Source organism: Mastomys coucha, unplaced genomic scaffold, assembly GCF_008632895.1.
Source record: "Mastomys coucha isolate ucsf_1 unplaced genomic scaffold, UCSF_Mcou_1 pScaffold12, whole genome shotgun sequence".
Lineage (NCBI taxonomy): Eukaryota > Metazoa > Chordata > Mammalia > Rodentia > Muridae > Mastomys > Mastomys coucha.
In genome coordinates this window covers 60,181,055-60,196,336 of record NW_022196894.1, presented here as the reverse complement: position 1 = coordinate 60,196,336, position 15,282 = coordinate 60,181,055, and the positions used below count along the sequence as shown (strand labels likewise).

The window sequence follows — 15,282 nt, the reverse complement described above, 5'->3', positions numbered from 1 at the left end:
GCCCTACAGGCTAAAACAGTGTTTGCAAATGTTTAAGCAGAGACTCATTGGCTCTAAAGTAAAAGTAAAATAATAATCATTTAGTTATCTATGGGGGGAGTTCATGTATTTTTATCCAAATAGTCATTTATTTGTTTTTCTTCATTTTTTCATTTTTATTTTGTTCATTTAGATATCTATGCATGTATTGATTGTACAAATATACTGTGTATTAAATGGTACAAAACACTATTTGGTTACCTATAAAATAAACTGAATGGGAAGATTCATTACAAAACTTAATATATTGACGTTTCGTCAGCCTACTTAATAGCAATGTCTTAAGACAGATACTGTTTGTAGATCTCCTCCCCCGCCTCTTAATTTTATTTAATACTTGTTTTTACACTCCAGATTTTGTACCCCTCCTGGTACACTCTTGGACTGTGCCCCATCCCATATCTCCTTCCCTGTTTATATGAGGATGTTCCCAACTCCCTAACCCACAACCCCACCAGATCTCCTCATTTTCTGGGGTCTCCAGTCTCTTGAGGGTTAGGTGCGTCTTCTCTGACTGAACCCAGACCTGGCAGTTCTCTGCTCTTTATGTGTTGGGGGGTCTCATATCAGCTGGTGTATGCTGCTAGTTGGTGGACCTCCTCTCTCTCGTGCAGTCTTGAAAGCTGTTTTTATAGAGTTAATAAATCACTTAGTCCATCACCTTTTTGAGTTTGATTGAGTTGTCTAATACTATTTTCCAGAATAACTCTGAAGCTACTGTCTAAAGTTTCTTTTCAGGATAGTAAGACTTGTACTTGGGTTAGTCCAGTGTAGCTATTGGAGTGAGATGTCTTATTATACAGTAACGAGTCTTTATTGCAGTAGAAACTCCTGAGTCGCATAACCAGCCATTTCTTAGACAAGGGTGTGATTGCCTTGACTAACTTCATCCAGAGTCTTCTACTGATGGAAGTTATAGGGCCTGTTGGCTCTGTCTTATAGTGTCACCCCCTTAGCTGCCATTTACTTACACTGTGGACTTGCACCCAGAGCCTTCTCCTGCCGTACCACACTTTTTAAAACTTAGAACAAATGCTTGGCCGTGCTGCTAGGCATTAGCATATTGTCGGATCTTCTGCATCACTGTATTCATGCTAGACCTCCAGTATTTTAAGGGCGAGACCTCTCCTTTCCCCCTTTCTCTCCCATTGCCTCCGTTCCATTCATTTCCCTTCTTACTCTTCCTTCCTTTGTTTCCATGAGGCCATTCAACTTATATTTTTAAATTAAAATTACTTGAAAGCACTTATAACATCATTTACCATGACAGTTTAATCCTTTGAAGTTCCCCAGCTCCCTCAACATACATTTTGTCCATTGCACAGGTTGAGCCACTGCCCAGAGCAGACAGGGGACCTCATGTTGTCTGCTGGCACTGAAGCTGCTGAATGTTCCTAGGTTAAAAGCACATGAGCATGATGTGAGTGTACTGCTGAGATCACACTAATGCCATCCGGGCACATTTCTGGTTGTCCTGGAATGCTACTTGGCTATCCTCCTGGCATATTTCAGGGTCTCTCAGCCCTTCCCTCTGATCTCATTATTTTATCCACTCTCTTCCTCCCTTAACTCTGTTCTTCTCAATTGACAGTTCTGTCTCAGGATTCTTTAAGGAAACATAGATTGCCACGTAAGATTTCTCTCACTTTTTCTCCCACCCTTGCCAAGAATTTAAGCTGGTAGAGCCCTATAGTGAGGAGTCAGTCCTGAAGTGACATGGTAGTACCTAATAGCAGAAACACAGAGCACTGTGCTGAAGGCATTGGCCCACGAGCAGAACTCACTCCTAATACTGTGAAGGGAAGGAAAGAAGTGCAACAGTAAGGGCTGGGATGTGCAGGACCAATGAAGATGCCTGGGTTGGAGCAGAAAGGCTGCTTCCAGACTGTAAGGAGGGAAGCATACAAATCAAATCTGAGAACTGAGTAAGTTCGGGGTTGGGAAAAGCACTTTTACAGACTATGGATTTGGTTGGACTCGCACAGGAAATCAATTAGAAACTCACATTCTGGCACATAAGCAACTGAGAAACAGATTCATAAGATGGATTTAAGTTCCAGTAAAAGTAAAAACAGTAAAGTAAGGCTGATGGGATGACACAGTTGTCAGATGGCTCTGCTAGGATGAGCAGTTGGGAAGGACTTTCTCAAAGGCAGTTATTTGTTTGTTTGTTTTTTAACAACAACAGTGGCACATATTTACTGGAGGGAAAGAAATACTCCTCCATAATAGCAACAGAAACAAAAACTTATGATTACCATGTTGCTTTCATGTGTAAGAAATGTTAAGTTTGCCAAAAACAAAATCGAAAAGGCATAAATTAATGAAGAAGCATCATATTCGTGAATAGGAAGACTGAATACCTTTCTGGTGTCTTCCATCCACCCACCGACCATGTCAGTGTTCAAATGAATATAAAGTTGGTGATAACAAGGACAGGTTTATTTCAGCATAAGCAACAGAGTATAGAAACTCCAGAAAGAGTGGCCTACTCCATTAAAGAGGAACGACAGTGCAGCGAGGGCACAGAGGGCAACACGGAGCAGGGAAATGAAAGATGAAGCTTCAGCAAGCAAACAAGAACAGAACGGGCTCAGTGGTGCATTCCTGTGTACTCCAAGCACTCTGGAGACCGAGTCAGATGGAGGGTCACGGTCGAAGACTGTTTACGCCTCTTCATTAATTTATACTTTTTTTCTTTAGTGCTTGCTTTATCATAAAGTGGTATCGCACATTCAAGAACACAATTGCCTTTTTCTTTGACTTTCTCAAGCCCTCTTTCTCTGATCTGTATGTAACTCAGATTCTTGTTGGGATCCAACTTCACAAAAAGCACTGACTTACCTCCCCTTAGGTCTCGTGCTTGACTCTTACCTGTCACCAGTTAGATTCTTCACCAGATATATGACAGAGTTTTCCCAAGCCCCAATGATCACCAAGCTTACTCACCTATCTGGGTATAAAGACTTAAGAGGCATTTTAGTTTCATTGTGATGCACTGTGGCATCTTTTGATGCCTTGTTTTATATAACTCTCAATTACCAAAATACTGTCAAATAAGCCAGGTTAATAAAGTAGGTATCACTTAATTGAATATTCATCTTAAGAGTACAGAAATGCCCAATAGAAGTCGATATTTTACCAGAGATGTAAGTTCTTTCCTTCACTTTTACCTAATAGATAACCAGTAAATTTTAAGTAGATTCCTGTATTGTGTCACTGGCTTTAGCAGTCTCTGTAACACTGATTAAATATATGTGGTTAGACTCATGAAATGAAGACAACCAAGTCAAGACTCTGAAATGTGGACACCTTATCCCTAAACTCTGAGAATGTTTCTAAAGTAGCATCTTTTATTTAGAGCCACAGCAGGGGCAGCAGCAACAGCACAGGGCCCGGCAGGGGTTTCTTCTTTTGTATTTTACTGCAAGTCCGAATTTCTCTTTGGTGTTGTTAACATAATCTTTTGTGCTATTCACCATTACCTCAATGTTGTTGATGCTCTCTCCTTGCTCCTCTACCAGAAGATATATCTGAATAAAAAGGTCCCGGAGGTCCTTCACTTGGTTCTCCAAATTCACAAGTTCCTTGTGTCTCTGTTCAATCTCTGAGAGCTGTGCTTTAGTGATGCTGGTCTCTGTAAGTAAGCTTTCATTGAAAACTTCCCATTTTCCATGGTGAAGCATGTCATTCACTTCTTCTTCAGAAACTTCTTTTCCAGCCACTTCAAGCTGACGGACAATAAACGTTTTGCATTTTTCTTGCTTTAAAGCTATCGTATCATTGTATAGAAACATGGTTTGCTGGAAGCGGCGGAACATCGCAGCATACTGAGACTTCAGTATCCTTGTGATCACTGATGATGGACCATTTTCAACCTCTGACTTTCTCACTTCTTTGGCTACGTCACCCAATGCTCTGTTTATGTGTTCTGCCTGAATTTTTATCTCCTTTGCAATGGTAGAGTCTCTTTTAAGTAGACTAAACCTTCTCATGGAAGCTACTAGACTTTTCTGTTGCTGTCCAAATCGTTGAACATCATCCACAAAGCTGTTAATATTCTCCTGTAGTTTTTGGATCTCATGTAGGTGCCTCTCCGCCACAGGCTCTCTCTCGTAAATAACAGCTTGCTGGACGAGCACCCCTTGTTCCTCTTCCGCAAACACCTGACTGTCCTGAGCGAGTTCTATTTCCTTGGTTTTCTGTTTTAACTCTTGAAGTCTGTCTTTCATCTTCCTTTTCCCCCTGAGGAACAGAAACAATGGAACTGAACAACAGAGTTGCTGTTTTTCCCCATCAGCAGTTGGGGTGAGATAGCTATGTGTCTCTTAGCAAAAGTTGTTCTAGTTTTCTAACAAGTTTTAAAAATTGAGGATAAGACATGATGGCTAAGGCAAGACTATGGCAAATTGTAGGCTATCCTAGGCTAAATGAGAAATTTGAAGGTAACCTGAGCTATATTAGTAAGAACTTGGCCAAAAAAAGAAAAGAAGGAAAATCAAAAATAATTTTCTGGACCCATGGCTCCAGCTGCATGTGTAGCAGAGGATGGCCTTGTCGGGCATCAGTGGGAGGAGAGGACCTTGGTCCTGTGAAGGCTTGATGCCACAGTGATGACAGGGTGGGGAGGAGAGAGTGGGTGGGGGAACACACTCAGATGCAGGGGGAGGGTGGATGGGATTGGGGGTTTCCTGAGTGGGTGGGATGACCAGGAAAGGGAATAACATTTGAAATGTAAATAAAATATCCAATAAAAAAGTAATTTCCTCATAGAGATTACCAAAATAGGGAAAATAATATAAGATAAATTAGGAATTATTTTGGATGGTTGCTTCTACTGTGCATCTCATTTATTTGAGAGTCATAGCTCAAAAAGTAATGGTGAAGGTACATTTTTCCCTCCAATACGTTCATTCATGTCATCATTCTGTCCGTAATATGATTTTCTGTTAAAGTTGCTTTGACCTTACTTTCAGTTTTAGGAGTGACCTTTAACCTCCTAACATTACCATTATTAAAGACATCTTTCCTACTTAATTTAGTGTATGTCATGTTTGAAGTAGATGCATTGTTCTGGGATTGGAGCTATGGCTTAGTAGTTGGGAATGCATGCTGCTCCCAACCGCAGGGACCAGGACCAGGTTGCTCCTTTCCCAGCAACCGCATGGCAGCTCGCAACCATATGTAACTTCAGTTCCAGGGGGTCAGTGCCCTCTTCTTGTCTTTGTGGGCACTGGGTATGTATGCATATTGTACACATATATACTTTAGACAAAATATGCATATACATAAGAATCTTTAGATATATATACTCATTTTGCTAAATATGCACATTTCAACTAAAACCAACATAATGACAGAATAAATTCTATATGGATTTTAAGCAATATATATAATGAGGTTTTTTTAATTAACATATTTTATATACCCTTGTTTTCTGTTGAATATATGAAAAATATTGTTGATTTGATTATGTCTACTTCTCATTCCTGCAGTTGTTTTCTTTTTTTATCTTTTTTTAACTTTTATTGCATTATGATGAGAAAAGTTCATGATTTCAATTTGTCTGAATTTGTTAACATTAAAAAATATATTTTAAGTAAATAAAATTAAATAGAATTAAATCACATCCTTGTTTCCCTTTTGTACCCCAACTCCTCCCAGAGACCCCCTCTTCAATACCTACAATATCTTTTTTTGTCATATTCTGTAAAATTTATAAAATATTATAACAATAAAAATGAGTACTATAAAAGTTGCTTGATATAAAACAACAATCAATTTAACAGTGTTATGTAGGTGCTTCTCTACAGCAATACTGAAAATACATATGTTTTTCTTAGTATAAATTTCAAGTAACTCCAAACATATTAACTGTATTATTTCAAAATAATACATCACTATTAGTATTTTTTTAAATGAACATAAATATAAAAAGTCTTTTTGTTTGTTTGCTTGTTTTGTATTTAGTAGAATTTAAAATCTTGGCTCTTACTGTGGTACAAGCCCAAAATAAGAACAATTTTTAGACATTGGATTTCATTGTGATAAGGCTGTACTTCAATGACCCTCACATCACCAAAGGATTTTACCTCCATTGTAGCTAAGCTGAGAGTTGACAGTTCTGCTGCGCCAAGGAATGAATTGTAGGCACGATTTTTGGATACAGACTTCCTGCTATGGTCAAAACTATTTGAGTCGAGTGAGTGACTTTATTCTCAGGCCACAGAGAACAGGTTACATTCATTTAAGAAATGGTGTGTGTATTAAGATAGTCTATCCATAAAGTCATTCACCAATAAACAGTGGTTCTGCTTGGAGGGTGGCACAGACATTAGGTGTGGGTAAGAATCTGGTTTATTGGCTGTGATAATTTGGACACTGTCACAAACAAGCTGAAAGGATATATATATATATATATATATATATATATATATATATATATATATATATATTGTTGATTTGATTATGCCTACTTCTCATTCCTGCAGTTGTTTTCAAGGGTCTCAAAATTCCTAAGGTAAAATGTGTAGGAATTCATACCATGACATATCTTTAGATACTTGAACATGTTTATATATAATCTTATCTGATAATGCTAATATTATTTACATTTTCACCTAGTGCTCCTAATTGTTCACAGCATCAAATCAAATGTGTTATGTGTTATTTATATATAACAATAAGGTAAATGAGCGGTGGTGGTGCACGCCTTTAATCCCAGCACTTGGGAGGCAGAGGCAGGCAGATTTCTGAGTTTGAGGCCAGCCTCGTCTGCAGAGTGAGTTCCAAGACAGCCAGGGCTATACAGAGAAACCCTGTCTCAAAAAACAAACAAACAAATAAACAAACAAACAGAAAGACCAATAAGGTAATGATAAGCACACATATATTTAAGTGAATCAAAGCTACTGCTATTAATAAACCACTATATTATTTTCTTAGTTCTTGAGTTTAGAAAAGCACTAATGCCTTCCATAGTTTTGAAAAGGCTGAGTGGGAATATAAACAGCTCACTAATCTCTAGGCATTTTCTTAATATTCAACAGATAAAGCTCTTGTAGGATTTGGTACTGTGACACTCAATGTTTATATATATTTTTTAAAATCAACAATTTGGATCTTCATATGCACATATACTTATCAGATATATTCATGATGTGTGGGATTAATTTTAGTCTCTGAAATTGTATTGAGATTCAGAGATTAAAGGAATACCAAGCATATACTAAATGTAAAAGTAATTATATATATATACACATATATACATGTATATGTACTTAAGAGTAAAGGATTTGAGATATCAAGTACTGTAAAAAGCATCTTCACATATACAAAACCGACTTGGTTTCACAGCAGTGATCTATGACAAAATGTTGGATTTCAATACATGCTTTTAATCAGAGCCACCAGAATAGTAAGTAGTAGTATAATAAGCTAAGAAATGTATTTGTACCACTTAATTTACACTATTTGTGGCACATTCAGTGTAGGGTGCTGTGTGATGGAAATGCATAAATTAAAAATTCCCAAAGGAACAAAGAGAGTAAGAATAGAGAACCATACAAAAAGGAAAATCATTGAAATAGATTTAAATCATTGCCCTGTGTAAGAGAAGATCTCTTTATACTAAGCATACTTATAATTTTTATCTTGAGCCACACACAATTAGCAGAATTTCTAGTATTATAAATTATAGAAATTAACATATATCTTTTTTGCATACAGTTCCAGTAAAACTTAAAATTCAATGTGATAGGCATAACACTGTTCTGCCTATCAATTTTTAAATTTGATTTATTGCTATTGTTATTTCTTTCTGTGTTTGTGTGTGACTCGCTGTCTCTCTGCCTCTCTGTCTCTCTTGTCTCTCTCTCTGTCTCTGTCTCTCTCTCTCCCCCTGTGTGTGTGATGCATGCCGTAGTATATATAGAGATCAGAAGACTATGTACAAGATTGACATTCTGTCTTCAAGATTTAGGTCTCAGGGAATGAACTCAGGTCATCAAGCTTGGCAAGTATCTAATTTACCATTTGAACCATCTCGTCAACTCCTCCATCAACTTTGGAATTTAACAATAAGATAGAAAAGTCTTATTAGGACTTGAATAAAAAGAAATTGTTCAAGAAGGAAGTGTTTCAGACAGCAAGACTCAGCAGGGAGAAGCATTTCCAAGCAGGTCACAGAATCTGTGTTCAACTCTGGAAACACACAATGAGTCTGTCCATATAACATGGTTAGACATAGCATCATTCCAAAGGTCTTGAGTGAGAGTTATATGGGAGAAGTGTTAATCACTGGTACAAGTCCTGTACAAATTGGGTAAAAGCTGAAGAGATGTTCCAGTGAGAGCACTTGCTATAGAAGCATGAAACTCTGTGTCCACAGCACCCTCGTAAGAAGTAGGAGTGGCCACATATGCCTGTATCTAGTGCTGGGGAGGAGGTGAGGACTAGAGGCTCGCTGTGGTTGGTCAGCTGGCCAGCCTAGCCACAAACCATTAACTCAGTTCAGTGAGAGATGGAGACCCTGTCTAAGTAAGCTAAAGAGTGATAGAAGAAGACACCTGATAGTTTCCTTTGGTCTCTGTAAGTTCAGAGGGGTGTGCAGATGCACACATATATACAGTCATATGCCAAGTAGACACATAAAATGCAAACAAATATTAGAACAATTCTTTCTTTATATCAGTATGCTATTGATGTGAAAATGCAACCATGTAAGTAGAATTAGGTTTCTCTTTTCCGCTCTATACCAGGGCATGTGTATAAAGCAGATGATGTTTACATGGTCAGCTATAATGTACATATGGTGTGCAGCAATGCTGATGAATATTATAGTGTCAATTTATTTCTTTGGAATATTGAACATGTACATTAAAATTTCTTTATATTATTAGGTTATCTTTCTTGGTAATACATGTTTTTCTTTCAGGTGGCCATTAACTTCTGGCTATGCTCTTGAAGGTGGGCAAGTGTATTTATTGTGTCCTTTGAAGTATTATATTATGTGGGAATGTCTTCAGTGCCCTATTATGGATTCATCTTGATGTTGTTTGGTTCTTCTCATTTGGAGCCCATGGCATTTGTCCACTACTGTCTGGGTAGTGGAGGAACAGACCCAGAGGCTGTAGACATCTCTCCCTGCTAGAAAGCTTGCTCAGTCATGCATGATACTCTACTTATAGTATCACAAAAGAACACATAAATACATGTGTTTATGTTTGTGTATAGATAAGTAAGCTGGTAGATGAGTGATTAACAAATAGATGATAGATGTATAATAGATGGATGGTACATAGATGTACATAGATTAGATTAGATAAGATTAGATAAGATAAGATATGATAGGTCTGGATGGAGATAATTGTCTTAGTTTTCTGTGATTTTGTAGCTCAAATGGGTACCTCATGTCCTGCTATAATTTTGGACAAATTAAAATTGATATTTCCATGTCTATACAGAATATGTTCTGTTGTTTCTAATTCATCTAGGAAGTTCAATTTTATTTCCTGTAATATTTGCACCTTAAGTCCTGTAAGATAGACTATTTTCCTCTAGTGCGGTGTGGTTGTGTTGAATTTCTGCTTGTGACTGTGGTTATGGCCCCCTCCATTTCTAGAGCTACTACTTTCTGCTATTTTTAAAACTATTGGTATAGTTTAAAATTAATTTTTTTTCTTGTTTGTTTGAGACCCGTCTCTGTTTACCACTGGTTTCTGGCACTAACTTTGTACACTAGGCAGGCCTTAGACTCAGAGATCCACCTGCCTCTGCCTCCCAGTGCTTGGATTTAAAGGGGTGCACCACCACTGTCCTAAATTGATAGTTTTAAAGTTGAGGCTGTATCAAAGTTCCTCTATATTTCAGACAGAAGGGAGGCAGTTGTAAGATGGCCGTCTGCCGTGATGAGGCATAGGTGATGACCTTGGCAGTGGCAACACACTCAGCATTCTCTTCAGTTCTTGTGTCTGAGTAAGAACTCCCTTAGGGTAAGTGCTCAGGTGCACTTCCATACTCTCTGTATGCATTTCTGCGGGTGATGCTCATAACTGCATGCACTACTGTGTCCTGTTTAATTTTATATCCACAAATTAGAATCTAAGCATACTTGAATTTAAATGTTGAGTGTAGTTCATGAAAGTATGAAGTATAAAATTCATAAGAAATTATATAATTGGTTAGGCTAAATGAAATTCATGAGATCGTTATTTCATGTAGTTTTCTTAGTGTGGTAGTAGTCTGTCCATAGAAGGTAAGATCATCTCTCAGTACATTTACTACTATATATTTAATTTACTACTATATGATTTTGAATTTGCTGTGTGGTTTGAATTTGACCCATTATGTGGACTATATCTAAGAGCTTAAACATAGTTTTCAGGTAAAGAAAAAAATAGCTAATGGTTGATACATATGGTAATAACTTGTAATAGTTTCTTGTGGTGAAGAGAAAAGCAAATGGGAATGACTCAGTGGAAACATCTCCACCTTGCAACAGAGAATGCAGATTCCTAGAGCCATACATGAACATGCGTAACCTAGAACCTTTAGAAATATACTATTGGAGGGCAGCCATGATAGGTTCCTTCTTGTGAGCACTCTGTAGCCTCAGTTATAGTGTGAGGCCTTGTGACCTCCCCTTGAGCTGGATCCCACTTGGGCCTGTTGCTGGACCTTCTTTTCCTCAGGTTCCTCTCCATTTCCATCACTGTAATTCTTTCAGACAAGGGACCTATCATGACTGCCTTCTGAAAGACCCAACAAGCAGCTGAAAGAGTCAAATGCAGATATTTGCACCCAAGCAATGAACAGAAGCAGCTGACCCCAATTGTTGAATTAGGAAAGGCTGAAAGAAGCTGAGGAGAAGGGCGATCCTGTAGTAGGACCAGCAGTCTCAATTAATCTGGACCCCTGAGATCTCTCAGACACTAGACTACCAAACAGACAGTATACACCAGCTAATATGAAGCCCCCAACACATGTACAGTAGAGGACTGCTGGATCTGTGTTCATTCAGAGATAATGTATCTAACCCTCAAGACACTGGAGGTTCCAGGGAGTTTAGAGGTCAGGTGGGGTGGGGGTTGGGGACATCCACATGGAAACAGGGGGGTTTGGGAGGAGGTGTGGAATGTAGAGCAGTTGGAGGATGGATTAGGGGGCATGGAGTATAAAAAATAAATTAATTTATAAACTAAAAAAAATCATTAAAAAATATATATACTATTGACTGTTGGAGGTGGTGTATGCCTTTAATTTCAGCACTTAGGGTGTGGGAAGATGCAGGCTCTCTGTGAGTTTGAGGTCAACCTAGACTACAGAGTGAGGTCCTGGATAGTCAGGGCTATACAGTAAAACTCTTCCTGTCTTGAAAGCCAGAGGAGGGAGAGGGGGTTGGAGAGGGAGAGAGAGAGAGGAGGAGGAGGAGGAGGAGGAGGAAGAGAAGGAGGAGGAGGAGGAAGAGGAAGGAAGAGGAGGAAGAGGAGAAGGAGGAGATGAAGATGAAGAAGAAGAAGAAGAAGAAGAAGAAGAAGAAGAAGAAGAAGAAGAAGAAGAAGAAGAAAAGAAGAAAAGAAGAAAGAAGCAGCAGCAGCACACCATAGGATACATGTTTACTATACTTATGGAATAATTAAAAGTAAATTATTCCTTCTGTAGTGACTATGTTGAAAAGCACTTCAGGAAATGCATTTTATTTTGATCTATAAAGGCATCATTTAGCAGTTCTCTAGTTCAAGGTTAAAATGGGGAATTTTACTATGTATATTCTCTAGGCTTGAATTAGCTGACATTTTCAGTAATATATTCTCTTAGTAATCTTTGGATTCAATGTAGATGTACTGTCTTGTTGAACTATCTTGTTTTGTAAAATTATTTCTTTTTATTGAATTTTAAAATAAAACAAATTTTGCTTATCTGATTCAGGTAGTATATGAAGTAGTCTTTATATTAAATTTCAAAATGCAAAATGAAAAGAGATCTTTGTATATTACATGTGGCCAACTTTGTATCTACTTTTAAAATAGTTATAAAAGTTATTATGTTGGTTTGAATGAGTATTTATTAAATTTAAATATGGTAGCAATTACAACATAGGAAAATATATTTTGTTTAAGTTGTATATATTTAAATGTTAAATTGATCTAATAGGTTGAAAAAATGTATGCTAAGTTTTATAATTTCAGTACTTTCAAAAAACTATCTAAAACACTAAAATGTTTGCTTTTATATTTTACAGTAGTCCAAACAAAACTATTTTAGAATTTCTTCAAATTAGTTTTAGCAGATCCTGGGAAATAAGAATTGAGAAATTAATATTTTTGTCAAATTTAGGCATAAAGTTTTGTTCAATATTAAGTGTGAAAATCCTGTCTAGAATAAGCATAGTATCATTAATTTATTGTCTATAAAGAAAGAATTTCAGACATGGGGTCTGTTTTCTAATTTTTCTAAATGAGTTGTTTTTATAGATTTAAAGTAGTGATTTCTTTTATCGTTGGTAGCTATACGTTACTTCTCTTCAGTTTATCATAACAAGGTCAGCTGCTTGTAGCACTGTTCTGATCCAAGCAAGAAAAGAGCTAAACAACCTGCAGAAACATTCTTTACTGTCACAGTGTGCGTGGATTTCAGTTTCTGGATATTTCACTATTTCTCCTCATACAGCACATACGCGCTCCTGCACACACACACACACACACACACACACACACACACACACACACACAGAGAGAGAGAGAGAGAGAGAGAGAGAGAGAGAGAGAATATAATTTGCTTACCTTGGTGTCTTGTTCTTGTTTTACCACCCAGTGTAGTAGAGTCCTTAGTCTGAGAGAAAATCCAAGTGCCATGGAGTGTAATGCTTGATCAAGTGTTAAATCAGTCAAAGCCAAAGGCTCTCTTTATGGTTCTCATACAGTTAATTGAAAGCCAAACAGTGAAGTCAAATAAGTTAGAGATAAAGTTGTCCATTTGCTGTAACTATCAAACGAGAAGCCCAGATTGCTTACTTCACACCTGGAGAATCTGGTTCTGCCAGTTCCTCACCTGTTCCTTAGATTAAAGGAAGATCATTTTCAATGCGGCTCCTTGGTAACAGGAAGTCCTTGTTAAATTGTTGAGTACATTCCCTGTACCTAGTCTGCATTACCTGCAGAATGCCTTCCTTGTGAAAAATGCTGTTGTATCTAGATAAAGGTTTGTTTGCAAATTTTAAAGCTAAAAAGTACAGGATGAAGTAGCCATATGTAGAAATGGAATAAAGCACAATGTGTAGATGTTTACATTTCATTTATGATTAAATTATCTTCTGCTTGGAAATCCCATAGGGCTTAACTCACAAAATTATAGAAGTTTAGAAGAGTAACAGGCAAAGAGGGCTTGCACCTTCCTCCTCACTTTTCTTTGCATGCTGTTATTTTTTTGTTGAATAGGCCTCTCTAATTTCCAATGTAGAATTGCAAAGTTATACACAGACTGTTCTTTTTTTAATCTATTATACAATACAGAAATAGAAATTCAATTTCTACCAGGAAGAAATACAGGGAAACTTGGAAATGGAAGTTCTTTCATATTATCCACTTTCCAAACTTAGTTTTTGGTGTTGCCACCCCCACTGTAGCTAGTGCTTCAAGGTAGGATAAACATTGCTGCAATCAGAGTAAAATCTAGATTGGTTCTTTGAATTTCCACTTCCTCGGATCTGCTCTCTCCCTTCTCCACTTCCCCTATTCTGAATGCTTCCTTCATAATACTGTGTGAGAGGAGAGAAGACATCCTGCGCTTCACGGTTGCGGAAAGGATGCTGGACCAACTTTGTGGTGTGCCCTTTTGTAGCTTACAGTGAAATCTGTAGATTTCTTATTGTGCATCATGATAATTTCAGGATGATTTTGTGTTAAAAAGATCATGACAAAAAGAAACATGTTATCCATAGCACTCAGTTATATATTACCTACACATATGTTTGTTTATAGTTTAAATGAAGCAGTGTGAAGCTGAGCTAAGAAACAATGAAAATGATTGTGCATAGAAAGAGGGGTGGAATAGGAGAGACTGATTTCCACACTGATTTCAATAGTTTCTTTGTCTAGTCACTCCAGGGTGAAATGGATTGCAGCTCACATCGCCTCCAGCATTGTTTTTAAGTTAGAAGGCCTGAGTTTTCATCTTCAGGCCATAGTAAGGAGCCTGCTTCTTCTTGTAATGGTAGTTTTTATTATTGGTCTATCAGTTGCTTGTACTTTCTTGCTGGCAGCTTTTTCTTTGAGGTGCCAAGTTCTTTCACAGTGGATTTTAGAACAGTAACTATGAAACGTTATAAAATCTATTCCACAGTATTCCCTGAACCAGCTTGTTCTAGAAGCAATAGATTTAAGTCGTGGGAACAGTCAACCATGAATAAGACACCTCCGCTGCCACCTGACTGTGTATCTGCTGTACAACCTCTTTATTCGTCTTCCTAGGTTGGCAAATAAACAAGACAAGGAGGGGGCTTTAGGAGAAGCTGATGTGATTGAGTGTCTCTCTCTGGAAAAGCTGGTCAATGAGCACAAGTGCCTGTGTCAGATAGTAAGTGTTATTGTCATTATCATTATTACTTTTTAAGTTTGTTCAGAAAACTTGGTTTCTATAAAAGTGATAGTCAACTAGAAAAAAATCTTTAGGAGCCTTGCTTGCCATCGCTCAGTTATAGAAAACATCCAAGCTTGAGAACCTGAGCCCAGTCCCTGGGATCCATGTGGTAGGAGGAGACAACACACCCCTGCAGGTTTTCTGCTGACCTCTTGTGCTGCTGCTTGTTTGCTGCACCGCCAAATTACTAAATAAATGTGAGAGGAAATGAAAAAATACCTCAGAATCATTTTTATGCTATAAACCGTGCTGTCACTGCTCAGTAATGATTAGTGCTGTAATACCTCTTGGTTTTTTTTTGTTTTGTTTTGCTTTGTTTGTTTGTTGTTTGTTTTTCGAGAACTTCAAGAACCTTTCCTACATCGTTTCAAAGATTTTATGTTTGCTGTTTGTCTTAGTTACTGCTAAAATCGGTTTTCAGGTTGCAAACTTCAGAAATTAGAAAGAAAAAGAACTATAAAATTTTAGCTTAAGAGACTTAATATGATTTTTAAAAAATTACAACATAGTGTGAGTTGTCATACTCTTAAGGAACACATCAGAGGATTTATTCAAACTTCAGAAAAAGATTATTATATTGTAAGCCTCACAGGATTGTCTGCTGCT

The 15,282-nt window shown here is 37.5% G+C and overlaps 2 protein-coding genes across 4 annotated transcripts in view; one reads left to right on the top strand and one right to left on the bottom strand.

Annotated features, from left to right (window-relative positions):
- The window catches only part of Arl13b (ADP ribosylation factor like GTPase 13B), a 59,665-nt gene that overhangs the window by 24,803 nt on the left and 19,580 nt on the right, over window positions 1-15,282 (top strand). For all 3 annotated transcript variants that reach the window (XM_031364202.1, XM_031364201.1, XM_031364203.1), the window contains exon 4: window positions 14,508-14,613. In XM_031364202.1, coding sequence (XP_031220062.1) covers window positions 14,508-14,613 — 106 coding nt within the window. The remainder of the gene's footprint in view (window positions 1-14,507; window positions 14,614-15,282) is intronic.
- Window positions 2,075-13,096, bottom strand: Stx19 (syntaxin 19). Its single transcript, XM_031364205.1, has 2 exons — window positions 12,822-13,096; window positions 2,075-4,284 (listed from the first exon to the last, which is right to left on the bottom strand). The coding sequence occupies exon 2, from the start codon at window positions 4,269-4,271 to the stop codon at window positions 3,393-3,395; it is 879 nt and encodes a 292-aa protein (XP_031220065.1). The 5' UTR covers window positions 4,272-4,284; window positions 12,822-13,096; the 3' UTR covers window positions 2,075-3,392.

What these genes read in the sequence shown, in the direction of transcription:
- Stx19 (XM_031364205.1), bottom strand. Translation starts at nt 4,271, where the DNA reads ATGAAAGACAGACTTCAAGAGTTAAAACAGAAAACCAAGGAAATAGAA.